This window comes from Neopsephotus bourkii, unplaced genomic scaffold (assembly GCF_033783945.1).
Source record: "Neopsephotus bourkii isolate Nb327-2 ecotype Australia unplaced genomic scaffold, CSIRO-AGI_Nbou_v1 NB_217, whole genome shotgun sequence".
Taxonomy (NCBI): Eukaryota; Metazoa; Chordata; class Aves; order Psittaciformes; family Psittacidae; genus Neopsephotus; species Neopsephotus bourkii.
In genome coordinates, this window is record NW_026900729.1 from 106,029 (window position 1) to 118,834 (window position 12,806).

The 12,806-nt window shown below is 60.0% G+C and overlaps 1 protein-coding gene and 3 non-coding genes across 4 annotated transcripts; 1 reads left to right on the forward strand and 3 right to left on the reverse strand.

Moving 5' to 3' along the window:
• Positions 1 to 3,340: 3,340 nt before the first annotated feature.
• On the forward strand, positions 3,341 to 3,531 carry LOC133207500 (U2 spliceosomal RNA). Its single transcript, XR_009724057.1, has one exon. It is a non-coding gene; the product is annotated as a U2 spliceosomal RNA (small nuclear RNA).
• Positions 3,532 to 5,112: 1,581 nt separating this feature from the next.
• On the reverse strand, positions 5,113 to 5,303 carry LOC133207501 (U2 spliceosomal RNA). Its single transcript, XR_009724058.1, has one exon. It is a non-coding gene; the product is annotated as a U2 spliceosomal RNA (small nuclear RNA).
• A 3,767-nt stretch (positions 5,304 to 9,070) lies between these two features.
• Positions 9,071 to 9,261, reverse strand: LOC133207502 (U2 spliceosomal RNA). Its single transcript, XR_009724059.1, has one exon. It is a non-coding gene; the product is annotated as a U2 spliceosomal RNA (small nuclear RNA).
• A 2,445-nt stretch (positions 9,262 to 11,706) lies between these two features.
• Positions 11,707 to 12,757, reverse strand: TMEM223 (transmembrane protein 223). Its single transcript, XM_061344429.1, has 2 exons — positions 12,449 to 12,757; positions 11,707 to 12,047 (listed from the first exon to the last, which is right to left on the reverse strand). Exons 1-2 carry the CDS (start codon positions 12,729 to 12,731, stop codon positions 11,749 to 11,751), a joined length of 582 nt encoding a protein of 193 aa, XP_061200413.1. The 5' UTR covers positions 12,732 to 12,757; the 3' UTR covers positions 11,707 to 11,748.
• Between the last annotated feature and the right edge of the window lie 49 nt (positions 12,758 to 12,806).

Consider the following 12,806-nt stretch of genomic DNA (forward strand, 5'->3'; position numbering starts at 1 on the left):
AATGAGGCTGTGGGAGTAACCAGGGAACCTACACGCATAAATGGGACTAACCCGGCACAGTGTATGTGGGACACAGGAAAACCAGGGATTACCTTAACCCAAGTGACGGGAAAAGGCTTGTGTACAGGAAGGATTCCAGACCACAGAAGGCGGTGATGTGCCAATACTGATAGGAAGGGGCTGAAAAGACCCGAAAAACCTGCAGAATGGTCATTCCCAGCTAGTAACACCAAGTGGGTTTGCTCCGCTATAGGAGTTGCACCTTGCCTATCGGTGAAACATTTTAATGAATCCTCAGACTTTTGTCTTCAAGTAATAATAATCCCTAAAATGTTTTATCACCCTGAAAACTTTATGTGCGATTCCTCCATTACTCAGGGACAGCACCTGCCCCAACCAGACCCATTTACGGCATTAACAGCAGCCGCTTTAATGATCCTAGGGGTGTCGGGGTAGGCACAGGAGTAACCTCATTGGTACAACAAAGGCAAGAGTTTAAAGCACTAAGGACAGCAGTAGGCGAGGGCCTGGTGAGAACTGAACAGTCAATAACTGCTTTAGGGAAAGCTGTTAGATCGCTGTTGGAAGTGGTATTACAAACCGAAGAGGACTTGATTTAACGTATTTACAACAAGGAGGGGAGTGTGCAGCACTTAAGGAAGAGTGTTGTATATATCCAGATCACACGGGGGGGCACGGGATACTATGGCCAGATTACGAGAGGGGCTGGAAAGAAGACAAGGAGAACGGGAGGCACAACGCAGTTGGTATGAATCTTGGTTTAGTCACTCTCCCTGGTTTACAGCCTGGCTGTCAGCAAGAGCAGGTCCCCTGATATCGATCACGTTGGGATTAACATTTGGACCATGTATTTTAATAAAATACTAGAAATTGTAGGAAACAGACTTGAAGCAGCTCACCTGAAGCTGACAGGAACTAAATAGGAACCTATAGAACAAGAAAGTTCACTGCTGTTAAGCCAAGATGTGTTACGAGGATCTGATGAACAAAAATGATGAAAAGGGGGAATTGTAATGTGTGGGGTTTGTTCATCAAAAGGTTTAAAGGGAAATGTTGCTGGCTGCACTCTAGGAAACTCTCTGTAACTGTCGCTGTGTGGAGCCGTGTTCTTTCTGTACTTACTGTACTTTGTGAGTTACAGAGGGGAAGCCGGTTGTGTTATTACACAGGGTTGCGGGAGGGGAAGGCAGCCCCGAGCCCGGTGCGGGGGCTGGAGCCAGCGAGATGGAGCTGGTGCTCAGAGCGCACCCCCTGCTGGTGGAGGAAGGCGCAGTTCGGTAGTCTGGAGCTCATCTTGTTCCGTGCCCCAGGTAAGGAGCAGAGGTTGCGGTGATGGTGAGGCTGGTAACGGACGATCCTCGAAACTTCTCGACGATGAGACCCCCCCAGCACCAAAGGGGAGCGATGGAGAAGAGCCGCGTCTGCATCCGAGCCAAAAGAAGCAGCGGGGTTGGCTGAAGCCTTGAACCGAGAAATACAAGGACAGCATCCCACAGACCCGGTGCCCGTCTTGGGCGGAGCGGGGGCTCCCCGGGGCGCCCAGCGCTGGTTTTTGTATCTGCTGTCGCTTGCTCAATTTAATCCGTTTAGAAATGTACGTTTTGAAACGAGATTGGCTCTCTCATTGGTAACATGAGGGTGCTGAGGCGCTGGCACAGGGTGCCCAGAGGAGCTGTGGCTGCCCCATCCCTGGCAGTGCTCAAGGCCAGGTTGGACACAGGGGCCTGGAGAAAGCTGCTCCAGGGGAAGGGGTCCCTGCCTGTGGGGGAGGCTGTGATTGGATGAGCTTTAAGGTCCAAGACACCGGTAACGCTTCATAACGCTTGGCTCTCCTTTAACCAAGGTAAGGATCCCTCCTCCATAGACCCGGCTGTGCTGAGCTCCATTGTCCTCTCCCTCATCCCCAGCACCTTGGTCACCCCTAAGGGCACCTGGAGCCGCTGTGGTGGCTTCAGTGGAGCCCTCTCCCCTCCTCATGAGCCTCAGTCGCTCTTCCACAGGCACCCCCGTGTGGTGGGGAAGGAGCCTGCGTGCCCTGGGGAGGCTGGGAGCTGTGCTGGTGCTGGCACACGCCTCCGGTAGGGTCCCCATGGCGGCCAGGTCTCAGCTGCAGGCTCAGACAGAGCGTGTCCATGGGCAGGATGGGCTCACTGCCTTCAGGCAGCCGTGCGAGGGGAAGGGTAACTCTAACCCCAAACCCGGGCAGACGGAGCTCGTTCAGCCCTGTAAGGCTTCCATCCAAGAGAAGGATACCCTCTAAGCGGATGTGATGGAGCTGAGGGCTGCGTCCTACCAGGAGGGCCATGCCCTGTTCCCCAGAGAACCCTCAAGGGTAAAGCGTGGGGCCCGCTCCGCGCACGCTGCGCCTCCCCTAAAAACACCCCCTGCTCGGAGCCCCTCGATGGGTTCCCCCCCGCCTCCAAGCCCTGCAGCGACCGGCGAGGCCCGAACCGGCAGGGGATGAGGGGCACTGGGAGTCAGCAGCCCCAGCCCTGCATGCGGCCGCTCAGGGCATCGCTGGCTCCGTGACAGCGCAGGAAGAATCGCGCCCTGCCTGTCCCACCCAAGGAGAGCTTTCCCTGGGCTTTCTGCAGCCGGGTTCGCCTCTCCCCCATTGGCCTCTTGAGGCATCAGCGGGCCCGTAGGAAGCGTGGGTAAAGCCCTCCCCAAATCTTCATTCGCGAAGTCAAGCCATGAGCCTCAATCACCTCATGAACCCCAACTCCACCCTCCTCTGGGGTCAGTGGGCGCTTCCACCCTTGCCTCCTCATGCCCATCCTGCAGGAGCAGTTTCCTCCCCAAGGACTCATCTGGGGCATTCTGAAGCCATTTGGGGTGCAGGGCTGGGGCCAGCGGAGCTGCGGGGTGGGGAGCGGTGTTGGGAAAGGGCTCGGAGCAGTTTTGGGGTGTAAAGGGGCAATTTTGGGGTCTGAGGTGGGAGCTCCCCCGTTGCCCCGGCTCCAGCCGCATCCTTCATCCCCCAGCACAGCCACATCCTTCATCCCCGAATCGATGGGCGGGGCCATGCAAATGAGCGCTGTGAGGGGCGTATGGGGTGTGATGCAAAGGAGGCTTCCCCGGTGCCGCTCAGGGGCGGGGCTATGCTAATGAGATACAAACCAGCTCGCAGAGGGTGCCGGGAGGTCCACAGCGGGCGGGTTCCCGGTGCTCAGCGGGGTTCGGTACCCGCGGGATGAGGACGAGGCCGCGGGACGGTGCGGGGAGAGCAGCGGGCAAGGAGCCGTGGGGCGGAGCGGGGTGAGCGTGATGTGAGTGAGTGCGGGCCCGCTTGGGGCCGGGGACAGGGAGCAGGGAGGGCATCGCTTCTCGGCCTTTTGGCTAAGATCAAGTGTAGTATCTGTTCTTATCAGTTTAATATCTGATACGTCCTCGATGAGAGGACTTTATATTAAACGGATTTTTGGGCGTGGGAGCCGGACCCGGAGCTTGCTCCATCCGCTCCGCGCATCGTCCCGGTATTGCAGCGCCTCCGGGCTCGGTGCACCCCTGCGGGGGATCTCGTGGTGGTCAAAGACAGAGCGGAACCTGCGGTAACGTTTAACGGGTGCAGCCAGGGGCTCTCCAAGCTCTCCTCCACATCCCTCCGGGAGCAGGGGGAAGAAAAGGGTGGAAGTGAGAGAGAGGCTGCGTGGCTGATTTATGGCAAACTGGGTTTAAACCACGACAGGAATGATGGGTTCAACTGGGACAGGGGAGATTTAGACTGGATTTAAGGACGTTCTTCCCTGTGAGGGTGCTGAGGCGCTGGCACAGGGTGCCCAGAGGAGCTGTGGCTGCCCCATCCCTGGCAGTGCTCAAGGCCAGGTTGGACACAGGGGCCTGGAGAAAGCTGCTCCAGGGGAAGGGGTCCCTGCCTGTGGGGGAGGCTGTGATTGGATGAGCTTTAAGGTCCAAGACACCGGTAACGCTTCATAACGCTTGGCTCTCCTTTAACCAAGGTAAGGATCCCTCCTCCATAGACCCGGCTGTGCTGAGCTCCCTCGTGCTCTCCCTCATCCCCAGCACCTTGGTCATCCCTAAGGGCACCTGGAGCCGCTGTGGTGGCTTCAGTGGAGCCCTCTCCCCTCCTCATGAGCCTCAATCACCTCATGAACCCCAGCTCCACCCTCCTCTGGGATCCGTGGGCACGTTCGCCCTTGCCCCCTGTGGTGCTTTAAACAAACTCAGCCATCAACCACGCAGTCTTCTCTCACTCCCCCATTTTTTGCCCTTCCCCTGCTCCCGGAGGGTCGGGGAGGAGAATCAGAAGAATGCAATTCCCATGGGCTGAGATGAGAACAGTTCAGTAGCTAAGGTAGAACACAAATCACTGCTGCTACCACCGATAATGATAACGATAAAGGAAATAACAAAGGAAGAGAATACAATGCTAGCCACCGACCGATACCTTGCCCCCCAGCCTGACTGAGCTCCGTCCGGTACCTAGCTCAACCCTGCAGTGAGCCAGCCCTTCCGGGTAACTCCCAGTTCCATCCCGCCCATGCCGTGCTGTGGGATGGAATAGCTCTTGGGTCAGTTTGGGTCCGGTCTCCTGTCCCTGCTTCCCCTCCTCCCTGGCAGAGCACGAGGCTCACCAAGTCCTTGGCCAGACCAAACACTTGAGCGGTACCTGAAAACATCGGGGTTCTCAGCGCTGTTCCCGGGCTGAAAGCCTAAACCACAGCGCTGCACGGGCGACCTGGTTTAGTGTGAGGTGCCCCTGCCTATGGCAGGGTTGGAACTGGAGGAGCTCCGGATCCTCTCCAACCCCAACTGTGCCCCGATCCCATCGGGTTCTCTCTTCTGTGCTCCTCAAAGACGGAACGAAGCCTCCGGGTAACTGCAAGCACGAGCGGTGACCGGACCCCAGCCCAGTCCTGAGCTGCGGCGCTGCTGATCCTCGTTGGGGCTGACTTGAGATCCCCTCTGTGGGTACACCCGATGGAAACGGTCCGAGCCCCCATGTGGATACAGCTCCAGGAGGGGAGCAGCAGCAACAGCAGCGCAGGGACGGCATCAGGAGCCCAAGGCTGCACCCGTTAAACGTTACCGCGGTTTCCGCTCTGTCTTTGACCACCAGGAGATCCCCCGCAGGGGTGCACCGAGCCCGGAGGCGCTGCAATACCGGGACGATGCGCGGAGCGGATGGAGCAAGCTCCGGGTCCGGCTCCCACGCCCAAAAATCCGTTTAATATAAAGTCCTCTCATCGAGGACGTATCAGATATTAAACTGATAAGAACAGATACTACACTTGATCTTAGCCAAAAGGCCGAGAAGCGATGCCCTCCCTGCCTCCCTGTCCCCGGCCCCAAGCGGGCCCGCACTCACTCACATCACGCTCACCCCGCTCCGCCCCACGGCTCCTTGCCCGCTGCTCTCCCCGCACCGTCCCGCGTCCTTGTCCTCATCCCGCGGGCACCGAACCCCGCTGAGCACCGGGAACCCGCCCGCTGTGGACCTCCCGGCACCCTCTGCGAGCCGGTTTGTATCTCATTAGCATAGCCCCGCCCCCTGAGCGGCACCGGGGAACCCTCCTTGGCATCACACCCCATACGCCCCTCACAGCGCTCATTTGCATGGCCCCGCCCATCGATTCGGGGATGAAGGATGTGGCTGTGCTGGGGGATGAAGGATGCGGCTGGAGCCGGGGCAATGGGGGAGCTCCCACCTCAGACCCCAAAATTGCCCCTTTACACCCCAAAACTGCTCCGAGCCCTTTCCCAACACCGCTCCCCACCCCGCAGCTCCGCTGGCCCCAGCCCTGCACCCCAAATGGCTTCAGAATGGCCCAGATGAGTCCTTGGGGAGGAAACTGCTCCTGCAGGATGGGCATGAGGAGGCAAGGCTGGAAGCGCCCACTGACCCCAGAGGAGGGTGGGAGCTGGGGTTCATGAGGTGATTGAGGCTCATGGCTTGACTTCGCGAATGAAGATTTGGGGAGGGCTTTACCCACGCTTCCTACGGGCCCGCTGATGCCTCAAGAGGCCAATGGGGGAGAGGCGAACCCGGCTGCAGAAAGCCCAGGGAAAGCTCTCCTTGGGTGGGACAGGCAGGGCGCGATTCTTCCTGCGCTGTCACGGAGCCAGCGATGCCCTGAGCGGCCGCATGCAGGGCTGGGGCTGCAGCTCCCAGTGCCCCTCATCCCCTGCCGGTTCGGGCCTCGCCGGTCGCTGCAGGGCTTGGAGGCGGGGGGAAACCCGTCGGGGCTGCGCAGGGGGTGTTTTAGGGGAGGCGCAGCGTGCGCGGAGCGGGCCCCACGCTTTACCCCTGAGGGTTCTCTGCCGGGGGGTAGCGAGCTGGGACGGGGACAGCGCAGCCCTCAGCTCCTGGGGTTGGCTCGGGTATCCTTCTCTTGGATGGAAGCCTTACAGGGCTGAACGAGCTCCGTCTGCCCGGGTTTGGGGTTAGAGTTACCCTTCCCCTAGCACGGCTGCCTGAAGGCAGTGAGCCCGTCCTGCCCATGGACACGCTCTGTCTGAGCCTGCAGCTGAGACCTGGCCGCCATGGGGACCCTACCGGAGGCGTGTGCCAGCACCAGCACAGCTCCCAGCCTCACCAGGGCACGCAGGCTCCTTCCCCACCACACGGGGGTGCCTGTGGAAGAGCGACTGAGGCTCATGAGGAGGGGAGAGGGCTCCACTGAAGCCACCACAGCGGCTCCAGGTGCCCTTAGGGGTGACCAAGGTGCTGGGGATGAGGGAGAGGACAATGGAGCTCAGCACAGCCGGGTCTATGGAGGAGGGATCCTTACCTTGGTTAAAGGAGAGCCAAGCGTTATGAAGCGTTACCGGTGTCTTGGGCATTAAAGCTCATCCAATCACAGCCTCCCCCACAGGCAGGGACCCCTTCCCCTGGAGCAGCTTTCTCCAGGCCCCTGTGTCCAACCTGGCCTTGAGCACTGCCAGGGATGGGGCAGCCACAGCTCCTCTGGGCACCCTGTGCCAGCGCCTCAGCACCCTCACAGGGAAGAACGTCCTTAAATCCAGTCTAAATCTCCCCTGTCCCAGTTGAACCCATCATTCCTGTCGTGGTTTAAACCCAGTTTGCCATAAATCAGCCACGCAGCCTCTCTCTCCCTTCCACCCTTTTCTGCCCCTTCCTCCCGGAGGGATGTGGAGGAGAGCTTGGAGAGCCCATGGCTGCACCCGTTAAACGTATAGCTAAGGTATAACACAAATCACTGCTGCTACCACCGATAATGATAATGGAAATAACAAGGGAAGAGAAAACACCTCACCATTCACTAACCGATAATACCCAGCCTGCCTGAGCACCGACTGATACCAAGGCCAGCACTGCAGTGAGCCAGCCCTTCCGGGTAACTCCCAGTTCCATCCCGCCCATGCCGTGCTGTGGGATGGAATAGCTCTTGGGTCAGTTTGGGTCCGGTCTCCTGTCCCTGCTTCCCCTCCTCCCTGGCAGAGCACGAGGCTCACCAAGTCCTTGGCCAGACCAAACACTTGAGCGGTACCTGAAAACATCGGGGTTCTCAGCGCTGTTCCCGGGCCGAAAGCCTAAACCACAGCGCTGCACGGGCGACCTGGTTTAGTGTGAGGTGCCCCTGCCTATGGCAGGGTTGGAACTGGAGGAGCTTCAGATGGATTAGTTTTGTTCAACAGCAGGTAACTAGCGGGTATGAACTTCCAAAGGGGGTTATTCTCAGGGGTTTCATCAGGAGTTTGGGTGATTTGAGCCATCTTCAGTCAGGAGTTATCGTTATTGTCTACCTTAGGAATTCCCGTTGTACTAGCTGTGGTTTCTTCGGCCGAATCATCAGTTCATATCTGGTTAGGGCCTACTGGCAGGGGATCATTTGGGACTACTTCCTTTTCTATCAGAATTAAGCCGCCCTTCCCTGTCCCTGGTTCCGTGTACCTCACTCCCCGCACTCTTCCAGTTATCATCCCACATCTCCGGGGTTGGTGACATTGAAAAAGAGGTATTTACAGTTCCCACGTCCTCCCCCCCTTGTGGTGGTCTGCACCCATATGGACCCCACTGAACTTTTAAGTATTCGTCTATACCGCTACCCGGTGTCCAACCAGGGGCTCTGGTCTCACAACCCCAATAACTGCAGTAATATTGGTTAGGGTAGTTACAACATCCCTTCCCAGGAGTCGAACTAGGGCACATATAGAATCCCAGGTACTCCCAACATCGGGGTCTCGGGACAAGCTGACATAGAGTAGCATTAAAGCTTGGTTCTCCCGGTGTTCTTTGGGTTGTGATAACCTGTCGAGCTTCAAATCGGAGTAGGGTCCACTTAAAAGGTTGGTAGTTCATTTCCTTAGCCCATGTTTGAGGTAGATATGTTATAAGCAGAATAAGCAGAATGTCTAGGATGTGCCAAAAAGGGTGGAATCTTTTCCATTTCTTTGTTATTGATAGTTTTGGATTAACTGCACCAATATTATTCCTCCAGTTAGAACCTTGGGTGTATTTTCTATAGGGGACTCTCAAGTCCCTTTGGATACTGAGGCGGTTCTTCCAGTACTCCCGTGTAGCTCCAACGCCAGGAGTCAGTTCTCCACGGTATTTTACCTCGCTCGTGGACTCGGTTGCCTCGAGCCATGAGGGACAACATCTTCTCGGTTATATTTCCCGATTTTTCCCTTTAAAGCTTTTGATGAACAAACCCCGCACATTGCACTCACAGGGAAGAACTTCCTTAAATCCAGTCTACACCTCCCCTGTTCCAGTCTGACCCCATCAGCCCTTGTCCCATCGCTGCAGCCCCTGCTGAAGGTCCCTGCCCAGCATCCCTGCAGCCGCCTTCAGAGCCTGGAGCTGCTCTGAGCTCTCCTCGCAGCTCCTCTCCTCCAGGCTGAGCAGCCCCAATGTTCTCAGCCTGGCTCCTGGGGGAGCTGCTCCAGAGCCCACGGAGGGGGCTGCGGACGGGACCCCAGGTCTACCCACAGAGCGGTACCGAGTTACCCCCGGGGGAGCAGCAGCAACGGCAGCACAAGGACGGCATCAGGAGCCCAAGGCTGCACCCGTTAAACGTTACCGCAGGTTCCGCTCTGTCTTTGACCACCCTGAGATCCCCCGCAGGGGTGCACCGAGCCCGGAGGCGCTGCAATACCGGGACGATGCGCGGAGCGGATGGAGCAAGCTCCGGGTCCGGCTCCCACGCCCAAAAATCCGTTTAATATAAAGTCCTCTCATCGAGGACGTATCAGATATTAAACTGATAAGAACAGATACTACACTTGATCTTAGCCAAAAGGCCGAGAAGCGATCCCCCGAGCCCCTCCCGCCACACGCCGCAACCGCGGCCGCTCTCCCCCACGTCACGGTCACCCCGCTCCGCGCTCCCTCCGCTCCCCGCTCCCTTTCCCCGCGCTGTTTCCGCACCGCTCGTCCCAGCTCCATGGGCACCGACCCCCCGCGAGCCCCGGGAACCCTTCCCACGCGGAGCCTCCCGGCGTCCCCTTCGCGCAATGCGCTGTTAATTACCATAGCCACGCCCACATTCGTCGGTGTAGCCCGACATTTGCATGCCACGCCCCCGCCGAGCCCCGGGTCCTACAGCCCGCCCTTCGCCAGCCCGCCCCGTTGTCTGCATTTCTCCCTTATCCCCTTTTCTCTGCCCAGAAAACCTCCCCCCGGGACCTCTACGGGACACGGCTGCAAAAGGAACCTTTTACTGCAGGAACGCACCTCAGGGTGCACAGAGCTGCCCTCGCTCCCCTCCGTCCTGGGGGCCCGGACCCCCCCGCAGCCCCCGGCCCAAGCGCCGCCGCACTGCGGCGGGGAGAAAACTCCGCAGGAAGTGGAAGAAGTCCCGGACCGGAGCCCCGGGGGGGGCTGGGGACGGGAGCTGATAGCGGAATAGACCCCACAACTTGGTTAAAGCTGTAAAGTAGGTATGCTTTATTCAGCTGAAGGCGCACGGGGGATTGCTCCTCCAAAAGGCACGCGTGCCTCAGTGCCGTTTTCCTTCTACATTTATCCTGTAAAGTCATACATATGTATTAGGCTGCACAATACGCCTATACATATTCATATTCTATCCCCGCTTCGTATTATAATGAGCTAAAATGCGCTCCACGCATGCGCAGCGCCTCCTGCTGGTCTTGGGCAGGGGTCTTCAGATGAAGTAAGTAGTCTTCCTCTTGTGGGTAGGGGTCTTCAAGATGAAGTAAACGAGTCTGCCTCAGGCTTGAACTTTTTACCTCTGGTCCTCACGCATGCTCTTTAGGAGCTGGATGGGTCTGGTCCATGTCTAGCTGGTTTAATGAGCTATTCCCTTCGCTAGGAAGCCTTATCTTAGTGCTGTCTGATAAGGCAACTGCTGGGCTTGTCAAGCCAGCCATGATTTAAGCAGTACTCCTTGTACAACCCCCATTCTCCTCACTAGGAGGTTTTGTTCTGGTATTTGTCTGATAAGACATCTGCTGAGCTCGTTAAACCAGCTATGACTTAACCAGTACCCCCTGTACATTCTGACAACCCCCCTGTACATTCTGACAACCCCCTTGTACACAATAGGCCACATCAGTTTCAGGAGCAGCCGCAGCAGCACCCACCGCGTGCCCCCCACCCGCGCACTGGCCTCAAAGCAGAGCAGCGGCTCAGCCGGGCGCCCGGAGCCCTCCTGCTGCACGATGGCCTCGGACACCCTCTGCTCCAGCTCCAGCTCCTGGCCCCCCGGCCCCTCCAGGCCATCGCTGTGCTGCAGCTGCCGGCGGACGCGGCGCCGGCCCCTCCACACACGGTGCCACACGGAGCAGCTCCAATTCGCTGTCTCCTCGGGGCTGCTCGTCCGCGGTCGCTTCCCCCCGGGCAGCTCGGTGCCGTTGGGTGTCTCGGGAGCGCGACGCTTGCAGCCCACTGCCAGCGGCTCCTCCTCCGTGTCCGGGCCCATTGGCGGCTCCTCAGGCAGCGCCGAGTCCCCCGAGAGCCCCAACCCCTCGCTGGGAGCTCCCGGTGCCTTCCCCGCGGTGCAGCTGCACTGGAGAACGTCCCTCAGCACGAAGCCGATGGCGGCACAGACCTCCCAGAACCATGGGCCGCGACCGCGGGGCTCCCGGCCGAGCTGCTCTGGGCCTCCAGTGGAGCCCCAGGGAATGGTGATGAGGAAAGCGCCGGCGTTCCCTGCTCCCGGCTCCACTGCTCCCGGCTGGAAGAGCCGTGTGAGCCCCCAGGCCCGGCCCTTGCTGGATCTCTGCCGGTACTGCAGGCTGCGCCTGCCACGTTGTGGCTCAGCTCCAAGGGGTCCTGCAGGTTCAGGGGGCCCAGCTTCAGCCCCTCGCTGGCCTCGGGGATGCGGCCGGGAGCTCCCACCTCAGACCCCAAAACTGCCCCTTTACACCCCAGAACTGCCCCGAGCCCCTTCCCCACCCCGCAGCTCCGCTGGCCCCAACCGTGCACCCCAAATGGCTTCAGAATGCCCCAGATGAGTCCTTGGGGAGGAAACTGCTCCTGCAGGATGGGCATGAGGAGGCAAGGGTGGAAGCGCCCACTGACCCCAGAGGAGGGTGGGAGTTGGGGTTCATGAGGTGATTGAGGCTCATGAGGAGGGGAGAGGGCTCCACTGAAGCCACCACAGTGGCTCCAGGTGCCCTTAGGGATGCCCAACGTGCTGGGGATGAGGGACAGGACAATGGAGCTCAGCACAGCCGGGTCTATGGAGGAGGGATTCTGGGCTGGGGGCTCCCCGCATTGCCAGTGAGAGCAGGACACGTGGTGGATGGAGCTTTATTCGGAGCCAGCGTTTCCATGGCCTAGAGGTTGCGGTAAGCGCCGACGGTGACATCGAAGAGCCGGGGGTTGCAGACCTGCCCCTCCTTGTCCAGCAGGAAGAAGAAGGGGCGTCCCTTGACCTTGAGGGGGATGGCGGCCGGCACCTCAGAGCGGTGGGAGCGGCAGCACACGTGGCGCAGGGGCACGGTGATGGTGGGGCCTTGCCCCAGCCCCAGCGGCCCGTGGGTGCTGATGGACACCTCGGTGCCGCCCCGCAGCAGCGTCACCCTGCGCACGGCGCGCAACGGGAACAGGCACCCGGCTGCCACGATCACGGAGCCTGCGGGGCGGGAGAGGGCTCAGCGCGGGGCCCAGCCCATCCCCGCTCCCGAGGATGGGGCTGAGCCGGGTCCCTGCTCCCTTGGGCTCAGTCTGAGCCCGGTCCCGTTGCCCTGGGTCCAGTCTGAGCCCATCCCCACTCCACCACCCCCGGTCTGAGCCCAGTGCTGCTCCCCTGAGCCTGGCTCTGCCCTCGTAGGCCCAGTCTGAGCCTGCCCCTGCTCATCTGGACCCGGTTTGAGCCCGGTCCGGGGCTCTTCAGCCCGGGCTGAACCCAGTCCTGCCCCCCCTAGACCCGCTTTAAGCCCGGTCCCGCTCCCGCTGCCCTGGATCCCGTTTGGGCCCGGTCCTGCCCTCTTAAACCCAGATTAAGCCCGGTCCCTCCCCAGCTCCCGCCGGTACCGAGGGTGAGGCAGGACGCGGTGAAGCCGAAGCGCCATTTGTTATCGCGGGGCCGGAAGGGATCCTCGGGGCCCGGCGCGGGGCCGGGCGCGGGCCGCAGAGCCGTGAAGGCGAAATGCGCCAGGTAGCCCCAGAAGAGCGCCTGCCCCGCGCAGAAGAGCCCGACCAGGCGGAAGAACCGGTCCCGGTCGTGCCGGAACAGAACCACGTCCCGCGGCGGGGCCGCCGCCACCTCCAGCGCTAAGGCCGCGGCGGCGGCCGCCCGGCTCCTGGCCGCCGCCATCTTGAGCCCTTTCCACTTCCGGGTCCCTTCACCCCTTCACTTCCGGCTCTCCGCCGCCATCGTTGTCGTGGGCGC